Here is a 26,285-nt window from a genome sequence, read left to right on the forward strand (position 1 = left end):
CATTGTATGTGACACTCTAAAATTACACTAAGTCATCACTAAAAAATTTATATATATATATTTTTTTAATTATCAAGTGATGATGTGTCACAATCTCATAATGTCATATCATCAAATTTTTATATTTTTCAACCAAATGAATTTAGTTGTCAAATCAGGTGTCAAAATGGATAAAAAAATTATAAGTATCAAAGTGGAACTAATTGTCAAATTCAGAGCAAAAAATAATATAAACCCTTTAATATATTATTTGTTTAAATTGATTATTGTGTCTTATTAATTTTTTATGTTTATTTATTTGTTAAAATATTTATATATTCATTTACCATTTCTTTTTCAATTAGTTCATTGAATTAAAAAGTCTTAACCTCATTAACCTTAACTTTTTTTTTAATGAGGAATATAAAGGTTCATTTGTATACAGAGTTTAGGAAGTGTTAAATTGTGTTGATTACGTTTAGTTTTATGGTTTATTGAAGAATCTGAGTGTTGCTTTAAGGGTAAATCTGTTGAATCTTGTTTTTTTTTTTTTTTTTACTTTCGATTGGTTCAACAAAGGCTTTCATATTTACATGATAAATTTTAAGATCTTTTTTGAATTTGAGTTTTGTTGATATTTTGAATCAACAGATATGGAAATTTAAGGGAGATAACTTTAATCCAACAATCATGAAGAAAACCATGCATCTTCTTAAGATGTTTGTAAATCTTATTATATAAGGTCCAACCTCGAATTTGATCATTTTAATTATAATTATATTATAGAGATATAAAGAAAGCTAGAGATATAATGGAGATGTCTGGTAGAGAGAATACAGCTTTTTTTTTTTTTTTTGAAGCATGGCTTATTAAAGAAAGCTCGCAAGGAACAGAGAAATGGGAACTCTAAAAGAGTGCATTTTCCAAAATCCCTTGAAATTTCTGTTTATTTATTGACATATGTGATTGATGGATTGTGTAGAAATGGAGTTCCCAAGGAGATGGATGCTCCGTTTCTCAGCTCTTGGATCAGAATTTTGGTCCTAAGTATCAACAAGTTTAAAATGATATTATTTTGTTTTGTGAAATGATGTTGAATTTGTAGGTATATTTGTCTATTTTGATTTTTTTTAAAATTTCATTTACAATTGTCTAACTAAAACATGGTTCTGTATCTGATATTTGAATAAACATTTGGTTTGTAATATATTGGATTATAATTTTTTATTTTTTATTTTTGTAGTTTGTAAATCCATTTTGATTTTGGATCTTTTAGGGATTTTTTTATATATATTTGTTCATGTGCATAATATAAATATATATGATATTTGAATAAACATGTGAAACTACGGATATGATTTGTTTGATATGAAGATTTTATTTGAGTTGTAAAAATAATATAAAAATACACATTGGTCTATGATTATTATTATGTAAAACATATGATTATAGTGAAAAACAGTAGCATGACATGGTTGCTATCTGCTTAGTCGATACAAAACTATTACGTGGATCATGCATGTTCCATATTTGTCATTATGGTTTTTGCCATGTGAAATGTATTTTTCTTATGAAATCTTGCATGCCTTGTTATCACTTGTCGGCGTAGGGTTTAAATTAAAAATTTTGATATAATATTAATATTAAATAATATTTGAATATCACTTCTTTAATTAAGACACTTTATTTGAAGATAAAATGTTGGATGATTTTTACTATTGTAATTCATCATGATAGATGTTGACGCAAGTCTCAATAAAGAAATAGTTAAAGAAAGAAAATATGATTGTGTAAAAGAGGTCGATTCACCAAATAAGTAGAGAGTTAAAGAAATACAAAAAAAAAGGAACAAGATTGTTGTGGAGTCTAATAAGAAGGATGAATGCTAATAATAAGGACACAAGGTTGCTAGTGAGGAAGAAGATTTTTTTTTTCTTATCGTCTTGGATAGTATTTATAAGAGGTACCTCTTATTTGGTAGTGGTGATGTGACAAAGTAGTTATCATCATGGAGTGAATGTGCATAGTGGGACACATTCTATTGTTTCATTTGAAGGAGTACAAGTTGTTATATTCAGGTAAGTAAAGTGTTCACATTGATAAACAAGTAGCCAAACCATGATAAGCAATAAGCCTAATAAAAGGGGATGTTCCCTCTATCAACAAGTAATCTCACAACATGTGGTTAATTTAAGAGATTGAACAGTTAAGAACGGCTCAGTTAGTAAGAGGTGGAAAACCGTCTTCAAACATCTACCTGATGCCTTTTGGGAATGTCACGTGTCCAACCCGAGTGAGGATGAATACCGGATAACTTATAGGAATGATATTGCTTAGTAACATATTAGCGTTTGAAATATGTGACAAGTTACATTTTCCTGATCCACCGAATACCGGGAACTATTAGGCTTTTAAGAGGTGATGATGATGTTCTACTTATGGTAAATAGCATGCCGAGGGATCATTGCATCCACATTTATGTAGAGGAAAAACCTATATCCTAGAAACATACAAGCATGAAAATAGACATACAACCCTATAATGATCCTCAAATACATTAAAAAAATGAATAACCAATAAATGTTGGATGCAATGTGTCTACCCACCTTTGGATCACAACACAACCGTAGCCAACACTGTCCCGAACCCGATTAACTTATCTCAAGAAAACCTTTACAATGGTTTTTACCAAGACAGTAATTTACAGGTTTCAACGAAATTGAAACAACGACTTCTTAAGTCTTAACAAGTTGTCACAATCTTTGGCCACATCAAACACCCTTTATCCCCAGCTATTAGATCCAACAGCCTTCTTCTTAAGCTCTCTGTTTTCGACAATTCAAAATTGGTGTTTAGATTTGAACTCTTTAAATCCGGTTGGGGGCTCACCATTTCAGCTGATTCAACAATCCCATCCACCATTTCCAGAACTTCACTCATTTTGGGTCGCAATTTAGCTTGGCGTGTCAAGCATTTATTGGCCACTGCTGCAAGTTTATGAGCCGACTTGAGCGAATACTTGCCATCAAGCCTAGGGTCAATGATCAACCTGAACTTTTTTATATTGGAGATGTGTGGTCGCACCCATTCCAAGAGCTTTTCCTCACCTTTGGGACGGTTCCGATCCAACGGACGCCTACCGGTTATGAGTTCATAGAGGAAAACTCCATAGCTCCAAACATCACTTTTGATTGTAAGGCGTCCTGTTTGAATGTATTCAGGTGCTGCATATCCGATGGTTCCTACAACCTGCTCATAATAGAACACAAATTTATACATTCCATGGCATTTAAAGCATTGTAACAACCATACATACTAACAAAAGATTGCTTAGGGTGGATCAGCTCTTTCGAGAGAAGTCTTCGAAGTGTCGTCCACTAGGTAGCCGACCTGACCCCCAACAACTGAAGGAATTGTCCCCTGAGGAGGGTTTTTGTCCCCAGCCTCTGTAGAGAGCACTTATTAGGTGGTTGTACACTCACGTAGAGTCGAGGTGCCCCTCTCCATGAACCATACACAACTCTCCACAAAGGTTGGGGATAAAAACCCTCCTCGTGGGACAACACCTTTGCTTGTGGGTGATTCAGTCTGCTACCTAGCGGACAACACTTCAAAGACTTCTCCCGAAAGAGCTAACTTCCCCTCAACAAATATCATCTGTAACAACTTTTTTTCAGCCTCTTTCACGTATTTAGAGGATCATATCCTTATAGTCATATCTACAATATAGCAATCTAAAACAACAAAATATTATTTAAAATAATTTATAGCTACTTTAAACCTACCGCAGTTGAGACGTGGCTTAATCCATCTGAAGGCCCTAATCTGGCCAACCCAAAGTCTGAAAGCTTAGCATTCCATTGTTCATCCAACAGTATATTTGAAGACTTGAAATCTCTGAAGATAATCTATTGCAATCATATCTTAAAATACACTTCTTATACATACATATAATGTGTAAAGAAATCAATTTACATCATATTACCCTAAAAGTACCTGAAAATCCATTCCTTCATGGAGGAAAGCTAAGCCTCGGGCAGCATCTCGGGCAATTTTCAACCTGGTTGCCCAAGAAAGAGTTGTTTGAAACCGAGCTGACAAATGATCCTGCACACTTCTGTTGGGCATATATTCATATATCAGTAGTCTCTGTATTCCTCTTTCATCATCCTCAGCACAGTAACCCACTAATTTCACCAGATTTTGGTGTTCAACTACCCCTAAAACATTTACTTCTGTCACCCATTCTTTGTGTCCCTATAAACAATAAGTCGAAACAATATACTCAGGCTCAGGTGTGAGATTTCGGATATTGATATGTGCCCGAGATTTATATGTTCAATTTTTACCAAGTTTTTTAGTGTATTCGGAAGTTTTTGGAGGATCATATCCTCATATTCATATCAGAACATACTTCAAGCAATATGAGCAGCTAGAGAAATATAGAGTACTAGGTTAAAAGAAATCAAATTGTGAAGTTTCAGAAGTCATTTTTGTACCAACGATTTTAAAAAAATGCAGAAAGCTGACCTGAAACCCGCTTCTACTGAGCTGTTTAACAGCAATATCAATTTTCTTGTGGGAATCTTCAGAACTTCGGATTAGACCCCTATAAACAGCACCAAATCCACCTTCACCAATCATCAGGGATCGGCTGAAGTTCTTTGTTGCAGTCTTCAACTCCAAGAATGTGAACTCTCTCAGATTACTTCGTCTTTGAGACATAACAGCAAACGAGTTCTTGGCTGTGGATGAACCTGAGCTAAAATCCGAGACATTCTGGGAATTTGATTCAGACCCAGATCTTCTCACATCGTTATCTGTTGACATGGAAACAGGAGAGGTGGACTGAATTGAAATGGACTTCGTAGTTCTTGGTTCATCATTTTTCACTTTACTATTGAAATGAAAGCACTTCATTGCCGCAAAGAATCAAACAGCTTCACTGCATTTTAACAGGATCAACCAAAATTTATTTCAGATCAGATGAACTTCTTGGTGAAGCACATAAAGTAATCAATGCAAAATTACAATTTCCAGGAAATATTCAGAACATGAGACAAAACATCACGATGAACTCAAACGACAGTAAAGCTTAAAAGTCAAATATGATAGCAAAAATCCAATGTTCTTTGTCTGCATTTTGATGTTTCCAGCAAAATTCAACCACCATGGCCTAAATCAAAAAAGAATTCATCTTTTACACGTAACAGTCAAAACCCATTTTCTAGAACAAGTAAATCTTGAAGAAAAAAGATGTAAGCTCTTACATCTGCTACTATGAAATTCAACATGTTGAACTTTGAAAGATCAAAGAACAATCTAAACCATTTTTGTCAGAAGGGAAACAAACAAACCTTTTACTAATGTTCTGCTTCAAACAGCCAAAAAAATAAAATCAATAACAAAATGCTATATTTTACAGGTTATGAAATTAAAGAAATATCAAGAATGCCAAAAAGGTAAATTGAAAAGGAATTGTAGCTCACCAACTAAGAACCCTCCAAAAAGAAGAGCTATAATAAAAACCAAATCAGATTATAGCATTATTCTGTGTAGGACTTCAAAAAGAAAGGAAAGTAGTTATTTAGAAGGTGGAAGGCTGGAAGCCATTAAGGCATTAATATAGCTTAAAGGCCATTGGCTTTAAATTGTTTATTACTTTATTTACACCATAAATTCATAGTGAAAAGCCAAAAAGACAAACCATAAGTCAAAATTTATGAAATCTATTGTTGTGTAAGCATAAGCTGTTTTGTTCAATCATTTTAATATGAGGAAAGTCAATGGATCATTGTTTACAACTTTTATGATTGTTTTGAATTTCCATAATTAATATGATTGTTTTCTCATATCCATGTCCATCATCACATTCTAGCCATTTTTTATTGCTTTTGGAAGTTTTTAATTAATATAATTCAGTCATTTATAGCATGAAATAATTGTTATATAGGAGGAAAAAGTAATAGGAAAAGCCCTTGTATTTAGGAGTGGATTGCATTTTGATCCTTTTAGTGAAAAAATGAGAAAATTAATCTTATACATTTCAAAACATGCAAATTAACTCTTTCATTAACTTTTTTTTTCTATTAATTGATGATTTGACACTTTAATTTAAATGGTTAATTACTAATTTGTTCTTTGAACTATAGCTAAAATATCATTTTGATTTTTTTTCTTAACAATAATTCTAAAAAATTGAAAAAAAAAGCTAAATCATTAAAATTTATTTGATGATGTGGTAGTGGTGGACCAATCAATAGTTGACATGTGTCAATTAATATTTTTTATTTTTGTGTAATCTTCTATTTATTTGTTATTAAATTCTAGCCCAATGACATGTTCACACGTGGTAATATAATTTTTTAAAAATAAAAAATAATTTAAAGTCATTAAATTTTTTTAAAAATAAAATAATTAAAATCTAAAAGTATTTTTTAATATTTTTAAAATCAGAAAATAAATTTCAAAACACCTCAATCTTCTTCTTGACATACTCACAAAATTCAAATCAGAAAGGTGAAAGAATGTGAAAAGATTAACAATGAATATTAAAAAACCCAAATACTAGTTGAACAATGAGGAAGATGAAGCAATACGATGTTGTTGTTGTTGTTTTTTTTTTGTTAATATTCCAGATTTGTAAATTGAAATATTTTACTTTTTTTCAAGATTTAATTATTTTTAAAATGTACCTTTTTATTTTAAATATTTTTGCCCAGATTTGTAAAAATAAAATTTACTTTTTAGAATTACTGTTAATAGAATTTTTAAAAAAATTAAAATGATATTTTAGTGATAGTTAAAGGACCAAATTAACAATTAATCATTTAAATTAACGTGACATGTCATCATTTAATAGATAAAAATTTATGGAGGGCTAATTGGCATATTTAGAAATATATAAGGGCTAATTTAATTATTTTTCAATAAAAGGATCAAAATGTAATCCACCCCTAAGTACAGGGGTTTCCCTGGTACTTTTACGTTATAAAGAATGTAATGTGGTGAAGCTCTGCTGGCAACATAAATAAATAATAGGGTTGAAAAAGAATGATAAAATAAAAAATTGATTGGAATTCGTATGGTTCAATTTAGTTTCTATTAAATATAATTTAATTTTAATTTAGATAATAATGAACTTATTTCTGCTTTTAATTTAATTTTTTATTCATAAGTTAAGATAATATTGTATAGTAGTCACTCAACTATTAGTAAATTTTTTTGTCCACTCAACTATGAAAAGTTATAAATTAATCATTCAATTATTTAATTTTATCTTTTTTGTCACCAAATAGATTTTAAAATTAGCATAATAGCAACTTTAACCCTCAACATTTATACATCGTGTAAATTTAGTCTTAATTTTGGAAATTCCAACCCTTAACATTTACACATTGTGTGTGTGTGTTTTTTTTTACAATTTTGCTCTCTTTTTTGTGATCTTTTCACCTAAAAAGCTAAAAAAATAAATTTATAATCTAAATTTAATTGAATATATATATAAAAAAAAGAAACACTTCAAAATTCAAGATTCTAAATTTCATCATTTCTCATTCTTTTAAAATTAACCTTCAATGTCACAAAAAAATTATAAAAAAAGACCAAATTACATAGTATGTAAATGTTAATGGTTAATTCTTTTAGAACCAAAACTAAATTAACATAATTTTTAAATATTAAGGATTAAAATTACAATTATATACACCATTAAATATAATTTACCCTTATATATTTTTTTATTTCATATCCAATTATGCGACGTGAATATTTAAAATAAAAGAAATAAAGATTCAACACCTTCAAAAATAAATAAATAAATAAATAAAGATTGGACAAGATAGTTTATGCAGCAACCTGTCAATTATGCTTTAGACACAAAAAAATTGTCTTAGATACAGTGAATAAATATATACACTATAATAATATCTTAACCATTTATTAATTTTAAAAAATCATCTATATTTTCTTAAATTTTCCATTTCATAATCCTTTTGAATTAGTACTTCAGTATTTTCTTTTTCCCAATTAAATATTTATTTTTTTAATATATTATACTTGTCAAATATTTATTGATTGTTTGATGTAAATATCAAATTAAACATTAAAATTAAACTCAACTCTAAAATATTATATTAACCCAAAAAATTATATATACTCATGTATTAGAGTAAAATGATATTTTTATAATGGACCGACAAAACTGTTAATATAAAACATGATATGTTGATTCGAATTATTGCAAGTTACCTTGTATTGTTGTATTAAACCCAACACAATTTCATACTTATTTGTTGATTAAATGTAGCAATTCGGATTAAGCTACAATCGTATGGTGAATATGCCCATCATTTATTAACATCTAATATATAATAATATATAATACTATAATATAAATATTAAAAAAACACATATAAATTATCTTTGTTTTAAAAATTTTAAAAAAGGAAAAAAAATTATTAGATATTAGATTTAAAATAATATGTTTAGAAAAATTAATATGAGTGAGTTGAAAATGAAATTATGCAATATTTGAAATTCATATTCTAAGACGAGCTAAACTTATGCAATTATATATAAGGTTAACCCAAATCCAACTCATGAAAGCCTCTAGGCTCTAGTATTAATGCATTGATTTTTTGGAAAATGAAAAAATTATAATTTAATGTCAACCTATGGATGTGAATTACTGTATAATAAAAAATAATTTTGTTTAAATTTAATAATTACGTATGAAGGAGGCATTGGCTTAACGATAATGTTAATATTTGAAAATATTGAGATCCTAAATTCAAGTCTCATAGTTGTGTAAAAACTTTTCATATTTAATTTGGGTTTAAATCTCGCTATGGATAAGTGTTGTTTGGTAAAAAGGTCTCTTCTATCTCTTTCAATTTTGATATTAAGTAATTTTGTCCCTCTTAAAAGAAAAAAAAAAGAAAAAAGAAGAACAATTTAGTTTCTCTCAATTTTGAATTTGAGCAACTAAAAATAATTAATCATAGTGTTCATTTCTTTCATCAATTTATCCTACTTTCGATTGGTATAATAACCTTTAATGTTTATACGTTTTGTCAAATTTGTCCCGATTCTAAAAAATTTAACAAATTTAACCCTAAATATTTACACATTTTATCAATTTAGTTCTAACTGTAATTTTTTTATATCCATTGAAGGCTAAATTTATTGAATTGTTTTGAATCAAGACCAAAATAACAGATTATAAACGTTAAATGTTAAATTTTTTATCATATCTATAAAAAATAGGATAAATTGACAAAAATAGGTAAATTTATTATTAATTATCTTTAATTGTTCACTTTTAAAATTAACGGGAACCAAATTTTTTCACTTTTTTAAAATCAATTTGCTCAATATTAAAATTAGGAGGAATTTTTTTACCGTAATATTCAAATTTATTATAATTTAGACTTAGGTATATACCTTATTTTCAATATGGCTCAATAGTTTAGTTTTTTTTTAAACAATCTAATTACAAGTTTTAATCATATCTGTTTTATTTTATACAATGTCTAAAATTACCTATAGCTCTCCCTCAACTCATAAACGAGAGAATAATACGCTTTAGTAGACTCGAACCCACGTCTTCCTATATTGACAACAATACCAATACCAATCGAACTGAAACTCGATTCGTTGCTCAATAATTTAGTTATTATTAATAGAATATCGATACTCTTTTACTTTGATCCTAATTTGTAATGATAATGGTTTGATTATTGTTATAACTGTTCTTTTATTGTTGTTGTAAATTTTGAGAGATTTATTATTCGTGATTTTACATATAGTTATAATGAAATTTTATTTAAAAAAATTATAAAAATATAAATACTACAACTAAATTTGAATTTTATTTTATCCATGAGTAGATTTGTTTAAAAATAAATTTAATAAATGCGGCAAAACCAAATTTTGTTTTGTTTTCTGGTTATGAAGAAAATTTGCAATAAGATAAAATCAAATTGAAATTCTTTTTTGGATGGTTCCAACTTTAAAAGTTGGCTTTTTTTATAAAATTAACCAAAAAAATTAATTAATTACATAAATGAATTTTTTTATTAAACACGTAAATAATTTAAAATTTACAGTGAAAGTTGGTAGAGTCAAAGAGTTTGGCGCCACCAACATACCACGTTAGCAATTAAGATAAAAAAATTATTTTTTGGTCAAGCCATATAGAATGACGTCACCTGTATAAATATCAGGAAAATATTATAATTTCTAAAAAAATAGGGAGACTTTAAAAAAAAATTATTTTTTGGTGGAACTAAATAAGTTGGCGCCACCAGTTTCAAATGTGATTTTTTTATGTTTTTAAAAATTTTAAATATATTAAAAAATGTTAAGTATAATTAATTTTAAAATTTTAATATACTTAATATATATTTTTAATAGGTGAAGACAAAAAAAATTTCTTAATATATTTAAAATTTTAAAAAATTTAAAAAATAAATATATTAAAAATTTAAATATGTTAAAAAAATGTTGATTATAACCAATTTTAAAATTTTAATATACTTAATATATTAAAATATATTAAAATTTTGGACATAATAAATTTTTTTAAGTACAACCAATTTTAAAATTTTAATATATTTTTTAATAAGTAAGGAAAAAAAACTTTCTTAATATATTTAAAATTCTAAAAGGAAAAAACCAAAAAGGGGTGGGTAATTTGAAAACTGATGGCGTCAATTTATTTGGCTATTGTTGGCGCCAATTTATTTAGCTCCACCAAAAAAAGGAATTTTTTTTAAAGTCCCTCTATTTTTTCAAAAATTGTAATATTTTCTTATTATTTATACATATGATGTCATTTTACATGACTCTATTAAAAAATTAATTTTTATTCTAATTACTGTCGTTGTAGGTTGTTGATGTCAAACTATTTGGCTCTACTAACTTTTACTGTAGATTTTAATCATCTACGAATTTAATTAAAAAATAAGTTATTTAAGAAATTAATTAATTATTTTAGATTAGTTTTATAAAAAAGCCTCAAAAGTTTTAATCTACAAAAATCCACGTGTCTTCTGACAAATCTAACACTAATTTCAAATAACAACACTTTCAATCGTGAAACCGTACCTCATTTGATAAAGACAACACTGCAAACCCAACAAATCATTTTAAACAAAAACACAGATTGCTTTCCCTTTTTTATCCTAACCACCGCCGTCAGCGCCACGGTCACAACCACCGCAAACAACCAATTCGCACCTTATAAGTTATAACCCACTAAAGTTCTTATGTAAAAACCCAAACTTTCCCTTTGAAAAACAATAATTTTTTTTTTTTGTGTTTTTGCTTCCTGATGTGCAGATCTAAAAAAAGCACAGATGTAATCCGACCAAGATCATCAAATTCAAAAGGACCATCTTTTTCACCTTCATCTCAAAAACCCAAAACCTCGAAATCTTCATCTTCTTTGTCTCAACCATCTTCCTCCACTTCCATATCCAACAATTCAGTCCTTTCTTCGGGCTACTTCGATAAGAATTCTTCATATTACAACTCATTTTCAACCCAAGCCTCCAAAAATCTCTCATCTATCAGAGATTCTCTCCCTGAAAATCCCCATATCTATGATTTCTCAGACATATGCTCGGCCACCAATAACTTCCGGTCGAACTGGTTTTCATCTTCTTCGGCTTCGTCTTCATGGCTTTGTAACCTTCAAGGTAAACAAGTTGTCATTTTCCAAAGGAAAATGAGACGTCCGATTGAGTTAGCTGACTTGGTTCACAAGTTATCAGTGATTTGTAGGAGCCACCATAGTAGCTTGATCAAGCTTTTGGGTGTTTCCTTATCAGGGAATTATGTTTATCTTGTCTATGAATATGTACATGGAGTTAACCTTAGGGATTGTTTGAGAAACCCCAAGAACCCAAGTTTTACTGTACTTTCTTCTTGGATTTCTCGTATGCAAATTGCTGCTGATATTGCTTCTGGATTGGATTATATTCACCATTGTTCAGGTCTTGAAACTAGCTTCACTCACAACCATATAAAGATCACAAGTATCATAGTAGCTGAAGGTTCATTAATGGCTAAAATTTGCCATTTTGGCACTGCTGAATTATGTGGGGAAGTGACAAAAGATGAGGAATCATCAAAAACTCTAGGAAGATCAAAGAGTAAAGTTATGAAAATTGAAGGAACAAGGGGTTACATGGCACCTGAGCTTCAATTCACTGGTTTAGTGACTCAGAAATGTGATGTTTATGCATTTGGGGTTGTGATTCTGGAGCTGTTGAGTGGAAAGGAAGCTTTGAAGTTCTTGGTTGATGAAGAAAGTGGAGGGTACCAAAGAGTGAGTGTTATAGACACTGCTAGGGAGGCTGCAGCCGGTGGCATTGCAGGGGTGAGGACTTGGATAGATAGGAGGTTGAAGGACTCTTTTCCTGTGGATGTAGCTGAGAAGATGGTGTTGGTGGCATTGGAATGTGTCGAGGAAGATCCAAAGAAAAGGCCTGATATGGACAAAGTTGCAGGGCAAGTTTCAAAGTTGTATTTGGACTCTAAGAATTGGGCTGATAATATTGGTTTGCCTACTGATATATCTGTCTCAATAGCTCCAAGGTAAATATTATACCTGATTTGAGTGTTAGATACGGATATGAACTATTCTTTTTCGAAATTTTCCTTATATGTGGAGTATACTTGGGGGAACATATCTCCGTTTTATACTCATGTTCGAATATATAGTCGGATATGAATGGGGTATTCGAATATATGTTGGATATGATTGCTTTTAAAAAAATGATGGGCAGGATTATGTGGAAATCAGGCATAATTGATAGCTGCTTTTGGTTATTTGATGAGCAAATTTTTTGGGGTTTTTCCATTTGGTCAGTAAAGGGAGTTCTTGAAGTTATTTTTTTCCCCTTTACAGTTCTTGATTCCTTTCAACAATAGGTATTTGTATATGTTGTGAATATTGATACAGAAGTTTAAAGTTGGAGCTGTTTTTGGCAGAGATTTTGGTATATAATTGTTTCAAATTATATTCATTGTTGATTTTGTTTCAAAATTCACATCCGAGTTGATTATTTTTATACAGGGATAGTTGTTTGGAATTTGATGTATTATATTCGAAACTCTTTGGTATTTAAGATCTTTCTCAGCTTGTGATCTTCAATGAAACTTCATACTAAAGACTCACTGTTTGTCTCATTGTCTTGTCCCGAAATTAATGGAGTGCAGACGGTTCTTAGGAATTGATGTAACATCACCAAGCCATTGTCCTTTTCTTTTTGGTTCAACTCAACATGCCATTGTCAATGTTGTCATTAATCTATTCGAAGAGTTTTCTGAATTTCAGTTGGCTGGTATAAGACGTTCTCTCATTAATGCTTGACTGCTTTCAGACCTTATATACGGCGAAAAATACTATTGTCTGGCTCCTGCCATCACTGTCCCCTTTCAGACATTACTCTACACCCAGAATCTTCATTTTTCTATTGAACATGTTTGAATATATTTAATGATCCTTTAAATAAACGAAAAAAAAAACCTTCAAAAGTTTAAGTATATTGGATGCATATCTTATTCAACATTTACCTTAAATTTGAATAACATAAACACATGACAATTAGGGGATAGTAAAATTCAATTTAACTCGAAAAAAATTGAATTTCGAGTTATTCGAATTAATCAGGTTGTTAGAGTTAACTCGATTTTTTTTTTGAATTTCGAGTTTAAATCGAGTTTAATTTTTAAATTCGAATAACTCAAATAATTTAAATAAACCGAATATCAAATTATAATATTTTATATTTTTATCTCAAACCTCTTTATTTTCCACCCAAAACTTTTACACTTCTACTCTCCTCTCATCCCACCCTCTTCTACCCCAAACTCATCCCCCATCCTCCATTTTTTTTGAATATTTCTCCTCCAAAATTTTACTCCCCCATTTACTTTCCCCTAAAATTTTACTCCCCCAACCTCCAAAATTTTTTATTTTCTTCCTAAACTTTTATTCCTCACCCTTTACCTCCAGATCAAAAATTAAATCATCTAAAAAAACTCCTAAAAGTAAATAGAAATAATTTTATTTATATCTACTATTTATATTATTAAATTAAATTTCACATTTTGTACTATTTATATTATTGAATTGTTTAATCATATTGAATCATTATAAATTTTTGTTAAAATTGAATGATTGATGATGTCATAAAATATTCGTGTTAAAATTTTATGTTGGCATTAATTTAATATTTTATCTTTAAAATAAATTTTATTAAAAAATCACATTTTTTTACATTTAATATATTTTTTAATTTCAAAATACATAGTGACAAAAATCAGAAGATAATTGAAGTAACTAAGTAAGCAAAGAAGCTAACCCGTATATAAAAGATTAATAAATAAATTATAAGGGGATGAAAGTTAATAACAAATTTGATTACGGTGGGTGACGCTAATTATAATGATCTAATTTTTTTTAATTTAACTTGAACTTGAACAAATATATTCTATTCGATTCAAATTCTATCTCACTGGACTCGATTTGAGAAAAATTTTAAATCAAATTAGGATAATAAAATAGAATTTGTCAACTCGATTAATTTAAAATTTTTTCATTCGATTTAATCGAACACTCACCCTTAATAAGAGCAATCCATGTTTTGTAGTAAATGAAAAGAATCATCTTTAGAAGTCTAAGTTGACTTGTTGAAAAATCAACTTTGTTAGTGCAGCAAGTCTAGCTCAGGACAGATATTTTTACATGTATTTAGATGGAGCCAAGGACATATAGGTTTAAGTACAGACATTGAGTTTGGATAGACAGTGCGTTTATTTACGATTAGTGTAAAAATAGAGGTGGTGGTAAAATTAGATAATGTAACGATATTGTAGCGTGAGATAAAAAATAAATTAAACGCCCCGCACCGCACCGCCGCCCCAAACCCACCCTTAGTTTAGTTATCATACTACATGAAGTACCGGATTGCGTTCATCCTACCATCACGGAAAGAAAATAAAAGTCCAAGAAAGTCCAAGTTAGATTGTAAGATTTGACATGTCTACAAATAAGAAATAAGGTAAATGGCCACTTCTTGTCATTGACATCTATCATATTGCTTAAGACTTGAAATGACAGAGTTTCCTGACTATAGATTAGTTGCATGAATTGAAGGTTGGTGGGGTGGATTTAGAACTAACAATGGGTAAGGTTACGCCGGGTTGAATGAAAAATTTTAAGTACCTTTTTTAGGTGGGGATGAACAATTTAAGCTTAATTTAGATTAAAAATATTAAACTCGAGATAAATTTAACCCATTTGTATTAAATTTGTTTTAGATTATTATTTTTATATAAAAATAAAATTTTAAAATATAATACATCAAATATATTAAAAATATTAAAATAAATATTTTTTAATAAATTAAAAATACATTAAAAAAGTTTTGATTCTTAGATAACACTAAAATAATTACAATTTAGCAAGCAAATGCTCTAAAATAGCCGCAAGTTAACAATAAAACAATGATTATGTTATGAATATCTTATTAAGTGGATGTTCATCAAAATTAAGATAAGTTTTGATATATTTTAAATTTTAATAGTCATTAGAAATAGATCTCTATTTTATTTATACTTCTTATGTCTATAAATAGAGACTTTGGAGAAACTTTGCAAATATTCTGTTGATCAATAAAATTCGCTCTCTCTTTTGCTCTCTCATTTTCTTTGCTCTTTATTCTCTATCTTTTTATTTTATAACAAGTTATACAATATCTAAATAATAACAATAAAATAATAGTAGTATAATAGTGAAATGACAATAAAACAACATTAATAAAATAATTGATTCAGGCTAAGTCGGGCTTAGGCAAAAAGATCCTACTTGAGGCTTGGCCTGTTTAGTAAACAAGCATTATTTTTTGTTTGAGCCTATTTTACAAACCTATATTTTGTCTAAACCTTTTTTACTTTTTTTTAGGGTCTTAGGACTGAGCAAATAGCTCACCTCATTATCAGATCAGATGAATTGTGGTTGAAGGATTCAACATTTATTGAACCCTAAGCGCTCAAAAGTCATGATCACATTTTCTTCCAACTGCAAGAATTTCTTGTTAGTGACATGTGTATAAGTGATTTACTTTTATAAGTAGTGTGCAAAAATTATTTTATTTCTTTAATTTTTAAAGTAGAGGATATCATTTGAATTGTAGGTCTTGCATAAAAAATGATATCAATCGAACTAAAAATCAAGTAGTTCTCCTAATGTTTATTTAATTAATTCAATTATTTTAATTATTTGATTTAAATTAAAATAAATTTAAATTTTTTTAGTAAGGGGAGAGAGTAGGTTTTAAATTCGGGATTCAGCTTCAACAAATGACTTAATAACAATGCAAGCCCCTAGTATTTAAATTATTTGTCAATTAAATATGATATAATGACAAAGTAAACACATAAAGCTATAAATAGAGATAAAACTCAAACTTATATATGGGTTTTGATTCAATATGCTATATTGATCCTGTTGCTAAAATTTTTTGAAAATTAAATAAGCATAAATTGCATGTATATAATTACATAGATTCAAAGTTTATATATACTATATTTCACAATAAATTAAAATTCATACGTAATTTTAAGATTTAATTCTTGTAAATATTAGTAAATTTTTAAATTGGTAACATAATATATAATAATATATCATGGAAGGAAAGTTTCTCTCTTTTGGAAAATTAATTTTTAATGTCAAAAGCATTGTAACCAATTTTATGTGTTTATTTTTTAGTTTGTTTTAATGTGTTTTAATTACTATAATTATTGTAAAATAATCTTTTTATTTAATTTTTAAACATAATTATAAGTATATTAATTTATTTATTTAACAATTCAAATATTATAATGATAAAAATATTCAGATTATAATTAAATGATTTCTATCATGGTCAATGTACAATATAATTTTACTTTATATAATTAATACAAATCATTGGAAATAATAAAAATTAAACATAAATAACATATATAATTACTTTCACAATTAAATCATTTGTACAAGTTATAACTTTTTTTTTATATTTTGTGTAATCAATTTTCTTCTTTTCTTAATAGTGAATAAATAAATCATAATGTCCAATTCAAAAAAGTAGTAACAAAATAATAATAAAAAATAGACAAAAAGGGCAGTATCGCAAGAGTAGGATGACGACAACGATGGTTGATGATGGTGGTGGCATATCCTCGAATGGGGATAATTCTACCAAAAAAGTTCGATTCAAGGGGATGGATGTGGATATGAATAGAGAAGCGGTCAGCAATTCGAGTGGTGAAGTGGCTGTTGATCCCTCTCTAACTCCTGTATGTATTGGAAAGACAAAGTGGTGGGGAGTGGCTCTTCTGTTCGAGGACGAGACGAATATCTAGAGTTTTTAGATGGTGATATTATGAAATCTACCGCCAATGGCTTACCGATGATCACTTTTTTTCCGAAAGGATTCAAAATATTTTGGTGTGAGAGATGGCGAACACTGTTGTAGTGAAGTTATTCGATAAGAATATGCCGTATATGCTTTTTCAAAATAGGATCACTAGTCTTTGGAAGCCCTCACAATAATTTAATCTCATGGACGTCGTAAATGGCTATCATCTGGTTAGATTTCAATGCCGAGATGATTATGAAATGGATCTTACTCAGGGGCCATGGGTTGTCTTGGGGCATTATCTCACAGTTCAACTGTGGATGCCAGAGTTTAATCCACTCCAACTTTTCCCGAAAAACACTATAGTTTGGGTTCAACTTTCTAGTCTGTCGGGGCTTTTTTACAAACGGAAAATTCTGGAGTAAATCGGCAGGTTAATCAGCAAAGTTATTATCACACACAAATTTATGATTTTCTACTAAAGGTATTTCTACAGAAATTTTTTGTGCAGATAATATTATTAAATTTCTATCTATAGAAAATGGTAAATGCTAATATATAAAATTATTTCCTAATAATATGTCTCCATGCATTTCAGGAAAACATAATATTTTAGGAATAACAAATCTAACATTATTTATATAGATTGGTGTATTTCTAGCCTTAAATCCTATTATGGTTTCGTTACCATCTATTCCTATGACTCTAATTGGATTTTTTCTTGACATTTTTTCTATAACTATTGGTGGTAGCTCCAGTGTCTAATAAAGCATGTAAAGAATATGTTTTATATTCTCTAAATTGAAATGTAATTTCAATATACGTATAATATTTTCTTGGTTAAAAATTTGAAAATGTAATAACATCACTATTTCCAATTTTCATCTGTTGAATAATTGCTGAGGTTTGAATTTCTTCCATTCCAGTGTTTTTAGAATTTCTACTAGGTTCAGTTGGAAAAATAGGTATTTGAATCGTTTTCATTCCTATTGGTGTTGAACCTGTACTTATATTATCCTCGTCTTCCCCTGTTTGAGTATTTGAGGGTAAAACTAAATTATCATTTGTATTTGTTATAGCATTATTTTTAAAATATAATCTATCTCTTGACGTCATATAGTCTATAGTACTTACAGGTTTTGAAGCACTAGCACCACTTATGTAACACCTCAAAATCTAAGTATTTATTTATGTATGTTGTGTCACACAACTGTGTATCTGTTTCAGTAGTTAAGTGTTTTGGGCGTGTTTGAGAAGTTTTAGGTTCAAGCCTTGGCTTATGCAAAAATTTTGTTCTTTCTTGAATAGGCCCTGTTTCTAGTCAATAGGCTTTTTAAATAAATATGGGGATTTCATAACAAAAAGAGATTGCTAGCCTAGTGGTAAGTGGTGTGTGGAGTGTGCCTGGGGTCTAAGGTTTGAGGCTTGGCAATGCAAAAGGAATATTTTATTTTGCTACAAGTGCTGTGGAAGTGTCCTAGGTTGACCGAAATTGAGGTGTTTGAAAAGTGTTTGAATGGGCGATTGAGGAGATAATGGTGGAGTGATTTTAGGAGGATTATGTGGGATTTGAAGGTGGTAGAATTGTGCCAAAATTGGGTAGTAGGTACATAGAATTTCGGCTAAGTCAGCCTTCCCTCAAAATTTTTGGTTTTGGAAGCTCTTTCCCTTTTTGTAATTGGGACTTTTACTCCTGAAGTGCTGAAATTGCGCTAGAAACTTTGTTTTTCTCTTTTTCTCTTGTGTTGTGACCGAATATTGTTGACCACTCGGGTAGCGTTCACTTTAGGTATATCTCGGGTTACTCTTCTTTGTAGAGCCTCTTTGGATTGACTTCTCTTCTTCCCTACTCTTGTAGCAAATTACTCCTTCTCGTGTTTTCCTTTTTGCCCTTAACCGAATACCATTCTTCCTCTCTTATTCGGTTTTCATTAATCACCATTTCTTTTTGTTGATACAGTTGGCCGAATACTCCCTTCTCTGTCTCTTAGACCCTTCGACTGTTGCTAACCGATTCTTATCATTCTCTTTTTGTTCGCTTACCGAATACCTTATTCTTCTTCTCTCCTCTTGTCATCATTCCATCTTAATACTTTAACCGTTACTGCATATACCTCTCTCCAATTTGTTTTCGGGTTTTGCAAGTGTTTTCTGATAAATCAGTAAGTACACATGACTCCCTCTTGTTTCTCTCCACCGGTATGATCTTTCGCCTAACATCTTTTTTTCTTTGCCGATTACTGCTAGGGGTGCGCCTTTTTCTGTGTACTTTCGACTTGTGTGGGTGAGGGTCGATTGTTCCTTTCTCTCAATCTGAACTCTGCGTTTTCGGTAAGTGACCTTTTGACGAGTTCAAAACTGTTCGTTTGTTTGTTGGTTGATAAGGCTTGGTTGGTATGCAGGTAGTCTCTAAGGCATAAGGATTAGGCTCTTGCAACGAAGTAAGTGGGCAAGTCTAAATCGACTGATCTAGGCAAGTGTTAGGTAATACTATGGATAAGGGCTTTGATTAAGATTCGTTCCAACTTGATTGTTAGGCTACTAACTGAAGCTTTTGTTGATATAGGTTGGAGTGCTCATGGTCTAGTTGCGCATTTTCACAATCAGGTATGTAATCACACTACTATAATCGTAACTCGACAAAAGCTGGAATAGGTAGTCGTCGACCCTACACGAGCGTGCGCTCGCTCGTGTGATAATCTAAATGTATAAACGTGGGCGTTTGATCGTAGAAGCCACCATGAGCGATTTCATGGGCTTAGGCCTGTATTATGGGCCTTGGGCCCATTTTCACTGATTAACTGTTAAGATTGCACGGGTTGCTCGATACGACTGTGGACCTACTGATGGGTCGGTAAGCATACCTAAACCTTAAAATTTATAAATGACTATTATGCCACTATGAGGTAAATAACTATTATGCCCCTATGAGATGTATGACTGTATTGAGCATGCCATTTTATATATGTTGAATACATGCATGATATTATGATATGTTGCATGGGGATGGGTTATTATAATTGGAGGAAGTGTACTGTACTGGCAGCTCTGCTGCAATTTCTGTTTAGTGCCGCAACCGGTACTATTTTTGGTGTATAGGGATGGGTGGGTTAATTTTATCCCCACATGGTGTGTAGGGCTGGACGGAGTGGTTTGTAGAGGCTGGTTGGATAAGATTTTTTATTACATATCTGTTCTATAACCACTATTGAATTAAGCTAAAACCCACATTGATTTTGATACTGTAATAGGCTAAGGCCCTAACTGAAATTAAACTGTTACTGAAATAGGCTTAGGCCCAGACTGTAAATGCCTACTGTATAACTGACTATTGTTAAGGGATTACACATTGAGTTTTCATAAACTCACCCTTCTGTTTTCTGCGCAGGTAATCATTATGTGGATCGGTGCTGCGAGGGACTTGAAGATGGCCACACAACCTCATTTGCTTCCATTTTTAACTTTTAAATTTATAAGTAATTTAATTTGGGTATTTGTTTTGTAATAAGGCCTCTTTATGTTTTTATTTTAATTTGAGATTTATTTACTTTAATTTATATCTGTCAGTAGTAGGCCATGGATTTCCATAAAAAGTGCTTTTCCAAAACACCACGTTTACACAACATGTTTGAAAGCTTCCACAACAAATATTGTTTTAAAGTGTAATAATTATCTAATATGATTAACGTTTTGCTAAAACAACTCGAGTTTTAACAATGAACAAGATATCCTAAAAATTTCATTAAGATCACAAAAAGGTTTTAATATAGAATGGATTTTCAACGAAATTATGTTTTCGAAAAACACTTCAATGTGACATCGCAGATTCGGCCATAACCTCTAGGCCGGGTTTGGGGTGTTACAACTTATTCTATCTATCATCCAGTCTCTTGGTATTGATAGATCTTTTAAATGTAATAATTTTGGTTGAATTTCTGTAGTAAATTTATTAGGTTCGAAAAGTTCAATAATTTTATTATTTATTTCTTTAATTTCTACTTTTGCAGTATTAGTATATTCATTAATAGAAGTCCAACTTATTGCCAGATCTTCTGTTAAATCATTTATTTCAGAATTTTTTTTCTGAATTCTTAAACATAAACACTCTTCCATTAGAGGATCTGTAATAGATATAAAATAATCTAATTTAATTTTAAAACTTATTACACCAGTATGTAAATTAGATTGAATACCTCCAATAAGTGTTTTTATTGAATTTTCAAATCTTTTATCTAATAAAACTGCTATTATAGGTATATCATAACCTTTTCTAAATAAAGCTCTAATTGTTAATGTAACGCCCCAAAAATTCTAAGTATTTATTTTTGTATGGTTGTGTTACATAAATACATGTCTGTTTCAGTGGTTAAGTGTTCTGGGAAGTGTCTGAGAAGTCTTAGGTTCAAGCCTTGGCCGGTGCAAAAGTTTTGTTTTAAATGGATAAACCCCTGTCTCTAGTCAGTATGTTTTTAAATTAATGATGGTATTTTGTGTCAAAAAGGGCCTGCTGGTCTAGGGGATAGGTGGCGTGTTGTTGTTCCTTGAGGTCTGATGTTCGAATCCTACTTTGTGCAATGGATTTTATTTTACTGTGAGTAAGTGGAAGTGTTTTAGCTTAGCCGAAACTCTAAAGAGTTTGAAGGGGGTTCAAATTGGATGGTTGAGAGATTAGAAGAGAGATTTGAGAAGTAGATCAAGGGATTGGGGGAGTAGTGGTGCCGAAATTGGATTCTCCTCAATCATTTAGCTTGTCTTTTGTTTGCCATTTTGCCGAATTAGGAGTCTCATTTTGGTGAAGAATCGGTCATAGCTCACCTTTTTGCCTTTGGTGTCGAAATTTTACTTCTATTTTCTTTTCTCTCTGCTTTTCGTTTTATTGTTTTCTCTTTTTTTGGGGCCGATTTGTGCTAAGGATCATTTAGGTTTTCCCGTTTTTGGTTTATTCTGATTTTTCTCTTCATTTCAACCCTCGTACCTACCGATTCTTTTTGCTTCTTTCTTTCTCTCTCAAGCTTTGGTCGAATACGCTCTCTTCCCTCTCTCAATTCTTACCTATTTCACCTTGTTGTTGGCCAAATACTTCATCTCTATTCTTTTGGCTTTTGGCAAGTTTTCGCTCTCCTTATCTTACTTTGTTAGGGTCGAATACCTTCTTTTCTTATAGCCGAACCTTACCTTATCTCCAAAAATCTCTCCCTCTCCTTCACTACCGAATCTCTTCATCTCCTTATTGGTTATGTTCCTCTCGGTTTCTTGGGTGCTTGGCTTGCGTTCCAAGGTGTAGGCCGATTGCTTCCTTCTTCTATCTTTGGTTTTGCGGTTTTGGTAAGTGGTATGCATTTGATTCAAGCTATTTGTTTGAGCATTATTGATTAATAAAATTCAGTTGAAATGCAGTTAGTCGCCAATGAGTGTGTAATCAATATTTGTTAGCGGTTTAAGTGGGCCGAGCCACATTTGTTCTATTAAGGCAAGTGGTAATCTTCTTTTTGGGATAAGTAATATAAGAGGGGTCGTGTTAACTCTATCGTGAAGGGTCTAATGATGCGTTATGTTTGAATATAGGTTTGGAGTGCTCGTGGATTATTTGTGTAGCTTTTGCAAACAAGGTGTGTACAAACGTAACCCCAACTATAGAAATTGACAAAAGGCGAAATAAGTGAATATTGACACCATACGGGCGCACTCACGGCTGTGTAAGTGGGCCTTGGGATTAAACATGGGTGTATTGTCGACATGGCTGCCCGTGAGCGATTTCTTGGGTAAGGCTATGCTAGGCCATAATGGGACGAATTGGACCGCGTAGGCCCCACGGGCATGTACGCCCTACACAAGTAAACTACACAGACATGTGGAGGATATTGGGTCTGGCTGTGTATACACACAGCCAAGGCCATTATAGGCAGTGTGGGCCACAAGAGTGTGTGGGCCCATATGGGCCCGTAATATAGGTCGTGGGCCCATTTTTATTGTTTGACCGTTAAGGTTGTACGGGTCGTCCGGGATGACTGTGGACCTACTATTGGGTCGGTAAGTTTACCTAGACCCCTTAATTGATAAAATGACTGATATACCCCATTTGATAAAATGACTGTTATACCTTTATGTGGTAAAATGACTGTTATGCCCCTATGTGATGTATGATTGTGTTAAGCATGTCATTTTAGACGTATGGAGTACACGTATGATATTATGACATGACATGACATGATGCATGATGTATTGCATAGGGTTGGGTCTTATTATTTGTAGGAAGTGTACTGTACTGGCAGCTCTGCTACAAATACTGTTTAATGCTGCAACTGGTATTTGGAGTGTAGGGATGGGTGGGTTGATTATATTCCCACATGGAGTACAGGGTTGGACGGAGATGGAGTGTAGAGGCTGGCTGAGTAGGATATCTTGATTGCATATTGTACTATTACTATCACTAAGATGGGCTCAGGCCCAAACTGATATAGATATTATAATGGGCTAAGGCCCTAACTGAGACTGAACCATTGCTGAATTGGGCGTAGGCCTAGACTGTATTTGCACTATATGGTTGTTTGATATTGGACTACACACTGAGTTTTCGTAAACTCACCCTTTTGCTTATCTGTGCAGGTATTCCCCAGGCTTAGGCAGATCGATGCTGCGAGGGACTCAAAGGTGACCACACAACTGCAACTACTTTCATATTTGCTTTATTTTTATAAGTAATTTAGTTCTGGGTATTTTACTGTAACAAGGCCTTTGGATTTTTATTTTTAATTTGGGGATTTTTATATGTTTTGAATTATAACTGCTAGCAGTAGGAAAAGACGTGGGTTTTCAAAAAGATGAATATTTTCAAAAATACCATGAATATGCAACCTATTTTAAAAAGCTTTCGCAAGAAATAACGTATTAAAAGTTAAAGACATTTTAATGTGATAACTTTTTGTCAAACGACTCAAATTTTGAAAATAAATGACACGTCTTAAAACCATTTCAAAGATCACACAAAGAGGTTAAATAGAGAATGAGTTTTTCAATCGATATCACACTTTGCAAAAAAAACACTTCATTGTGACATTGCCATATTCGGCCATAACGTCCAGGCCGGGTTTGGCGTGTTACAGTTATCATAATTATACCTAAATGTATATATCTAACTTGACGATATTTCTTCCTAATTCTTTTAATTTTATCTTTAGTAAACAATGAAATTTCTATTAATCCACCTCTAGTATCTTTAGCGACTATATTGCCACTAATTTTTCTATGTGTCTTTGACTCCGTATCTTGAATTTAGAAATTTTATATATTTCTTCTATAGAAATATGATTTTTATTTATTTTTTCTATCATTTCATCAGATAAGGCTTTTTCTTCTTTGATTAAATTTCCTAATTTTATATCCTATTATTTAGATTTAGGAATTTCTTCTAATTGGTTTTTAGAACTACTTCCTATATTAAACATAAATATATATTCTTCATTGTCTGAATTAGAATCTGTTTTTGATATTAATTCATATAATATTTTTTCGGGATTTATTTCTTCTTCTAAACATATGTCTAAATCTTGTTCTTCAAGAGTTTTTATCATTTTCTTTGCATTTTTTCCTTTATTAGGACAATTAGTTGCTATATGACCTTCTTTGTCACATATAAAACATTTACATATTTGTCTTTTAGATTTTTTAGAAGTTTTTCTTCTAAATTTTTTTCTTTTTATTATTATAACCAATATATTTTTTTTATTTTCTGGTTTCTATCAAACTAGTTTATATCTTCTATTTTTCTTTCTATTTTTTTATAAGTTTTAGGACGTATTGATTTACATCCAAATTCCTACTCATTTTCTAAAATTTTAGTACAATGTTTATCACTTAATTTATTTTTAACTTTTTTAAAAGCTTTAGTTTGTAAACAATGTAAAGTTATTATTTCTTTTGCAAAATTTATCCTATTACCTATAGAATCTAAATTTAATATATGACTCTATTTCCTTATACATATTTTTTATACTACGATACTTGGAGAATAAATATCGTAGTGTTCATTGTAAGTTTTTATCTTTAATTTACAGTTCAGTTAATTCTGTGGTTATTTATCTTAAAACCCATACATCTGTTATTTTGTTTTACTTTTGCCTGTTTAAGTCTGAATGAGAGACTTTAGGCTTTTGTGTGTGAAGACATAATAACATAACAGACGGTCTTAGGTACCATAGATAAATAATATGGAAGAAACAAATTGTTTATATAAAGATAAAACATGCAATCATACTATGCATATAGACTCTAGGAATGAAAATAATATTTCGGCCCTTAGTAAAGGATTTAATAGTTTAATGGATATAACCTCTATATATTTTAATAAATTATATAAGAAAGTTAATAAAATTAAACAACAAGTTAACAATTTAGGAGAGGTAACTGAATTAGATTTAAATAACGAATCTAAAGAAGTATTATCCACTATAAATAATAAATTAGATCAGGTTCTTATTAACAAAAATATAGAACAAGAAATGGATATAAGTCCTTTATACTATGGTTGTCGAAACCATTTTTTTGAAAACGGGAATCAACGTTGTTTTAAAAACGAAAATGGAGTTGCCACCGATCCTTTTTACTTAGGTGTGATCGGATCACCTAAAAATTTGGTTATTTTAATAAAAAATTTCTATTTACTAAAACAACGATTTTGGTCTATGAAACTCGAGAAAACGGGTTCGGGAGTCGGTTACATGCGAGGAAGGATTAGCACCCTCGTCACGCCCAAAATTGGTACCAAGTTGATTAGTTAGTCTTAATGTCGAAAGTTGAAAATCGAGAATGAGTTTATAATACGATCCTTTTATTAATGTTGATTTTTAAAAACACTTGAATTAGAACAAAATAATTGCTAAAGATTTCCTCGTC

At 30.6% G+C, this 26,285-nt stretch overlaps 2 protein-coding genes across 4 annotated transcripts; one reads left to right on the forward strand and one right to left on the reverse strand.

Moving 5' to 3' along the window:
- Positions 1 to 2,502: 2,502 nt before the first annotated feature.
- On the reverse strand, positions 2,503 to 5,794 carry LOC107957363 (serine/threonine-protein kinase PCRK1). Of its 2 annotated transcripts, none has more exons than XM_016892879.2 (5): positions 5,469 to 5,794; positions 4,510 to 4,924; positions 3,976 to 4,236; positions 3,765 to 3,887; positions 2,503 to 3,228 (listed from the first exon to the last, which is right to left on the reverse strand). In XM_016892879.2, exons 2-5 carry the CDS (start codon positions 4,897 to 4,899, stop codon positions 2,722 to 2,724), a joined length of 1,281 nt encoding a protein of 426 aa, XP_016748368.1. In that variant the 5' UTR covers positions 4,900 to 4,924; positions 5,469 to 5,794; the 3' UTR covers positions 2,503 to 2,721. The 2 variants fall into 2 exon arrangements, with proteins under 2 accessions (XP_016748368.1, XP_016748369.1); XM_016892880.2 differs by having other exon boundaries at positions 5,337 to 5,480.
- A 5,304-nt stretch (positions 5,795 to 11,098) lies between these two features.
- Positions 11,099 to 13,520, forward strand: LOC107957364 (lysM domain receptor-like kinase 3). Of its 2 annotated transcripts, XM_016892882.2 has the most exons (3): positions 11,148 to 11,681; positions 11,979 to 12,582; positions 13,207 to 13,504. In XM_016892882.2, exons 1-3 carry the CDS (start codon positions 11,315 to 11,317, stop codon positions 13,358 to 13,360), a joined length of 1,125 nt encoding a protein of 374 aa, XP_016748371.1. In that variant the 5' UTR covers positions 11,148 to 11,314; the 3' UTR covers positions 13,361 to 13,504. The 2 variants fall into 2 exon arrangements, with proteins under 2 accessions (XP_016748370.1, XP_016748371.1); XM_016892881.2 differs by having other exon boundaries at positions 11,099 to 12,582; positions 13,207 to 13,520.
- Positions 13,521 to 26,285: the final 12,765 nt, after the last annotated feature.

The sequence above is a fragment of the Gossypium hirsutum genome, chromosome A05 (assembly GCF_007990345.1).
Source record: "Gossypium hirsutum isolate 1008001.06 chromosome A05, Gossypium_hirsutum_v2.1, whole genome shotgun sequence".
Classification (NCBI taxonomy): Eukaryota; Viridiplantae; Streptophyta; class Magnoliopsida; order Malvales; family Malvaceae; genus Gossypium; species Gossypium hirsutum.

Bases quoted from the DNA above. Each gene is read 5' to 3' on its own strand.
- LOC107957363 (XM_016892879.2), bottom strand. From the start codon at position 4,899: ATGAAGTGCTTTCATTTCAATAGTAAAGTGAAAAATGATGAACCAAGA. The intron at 3,888-3,975 runs GTACTTTTAGGG...TGATTGCAATAG, and splicing joins ATGAAGGAATGGATTTTCAG to ATTATCTTCAGAGATTTCAA. The intron at 3,229-3,764 runs GTAGGTTTAAAG...TATTATGAGCAG, and splicing joins TAAGCCACGTCTCAACTGCG to GTTGTAGGAACCATCGGATA.
- LOC107957364 (XM_016892881.2), top strand. From the start codon at position 11,315: ATGTGCAGATCTAAAAAAAGCACAGATGTAATCCGACCAAGATCATCA. The intron at 12,583-13,206 runs GTAAATATTATA...AATGGAGTGCAG, and splicing joins TCTGTCTCAATAGCTCCAAG to ACGGTTCTTAGGAATTGATG.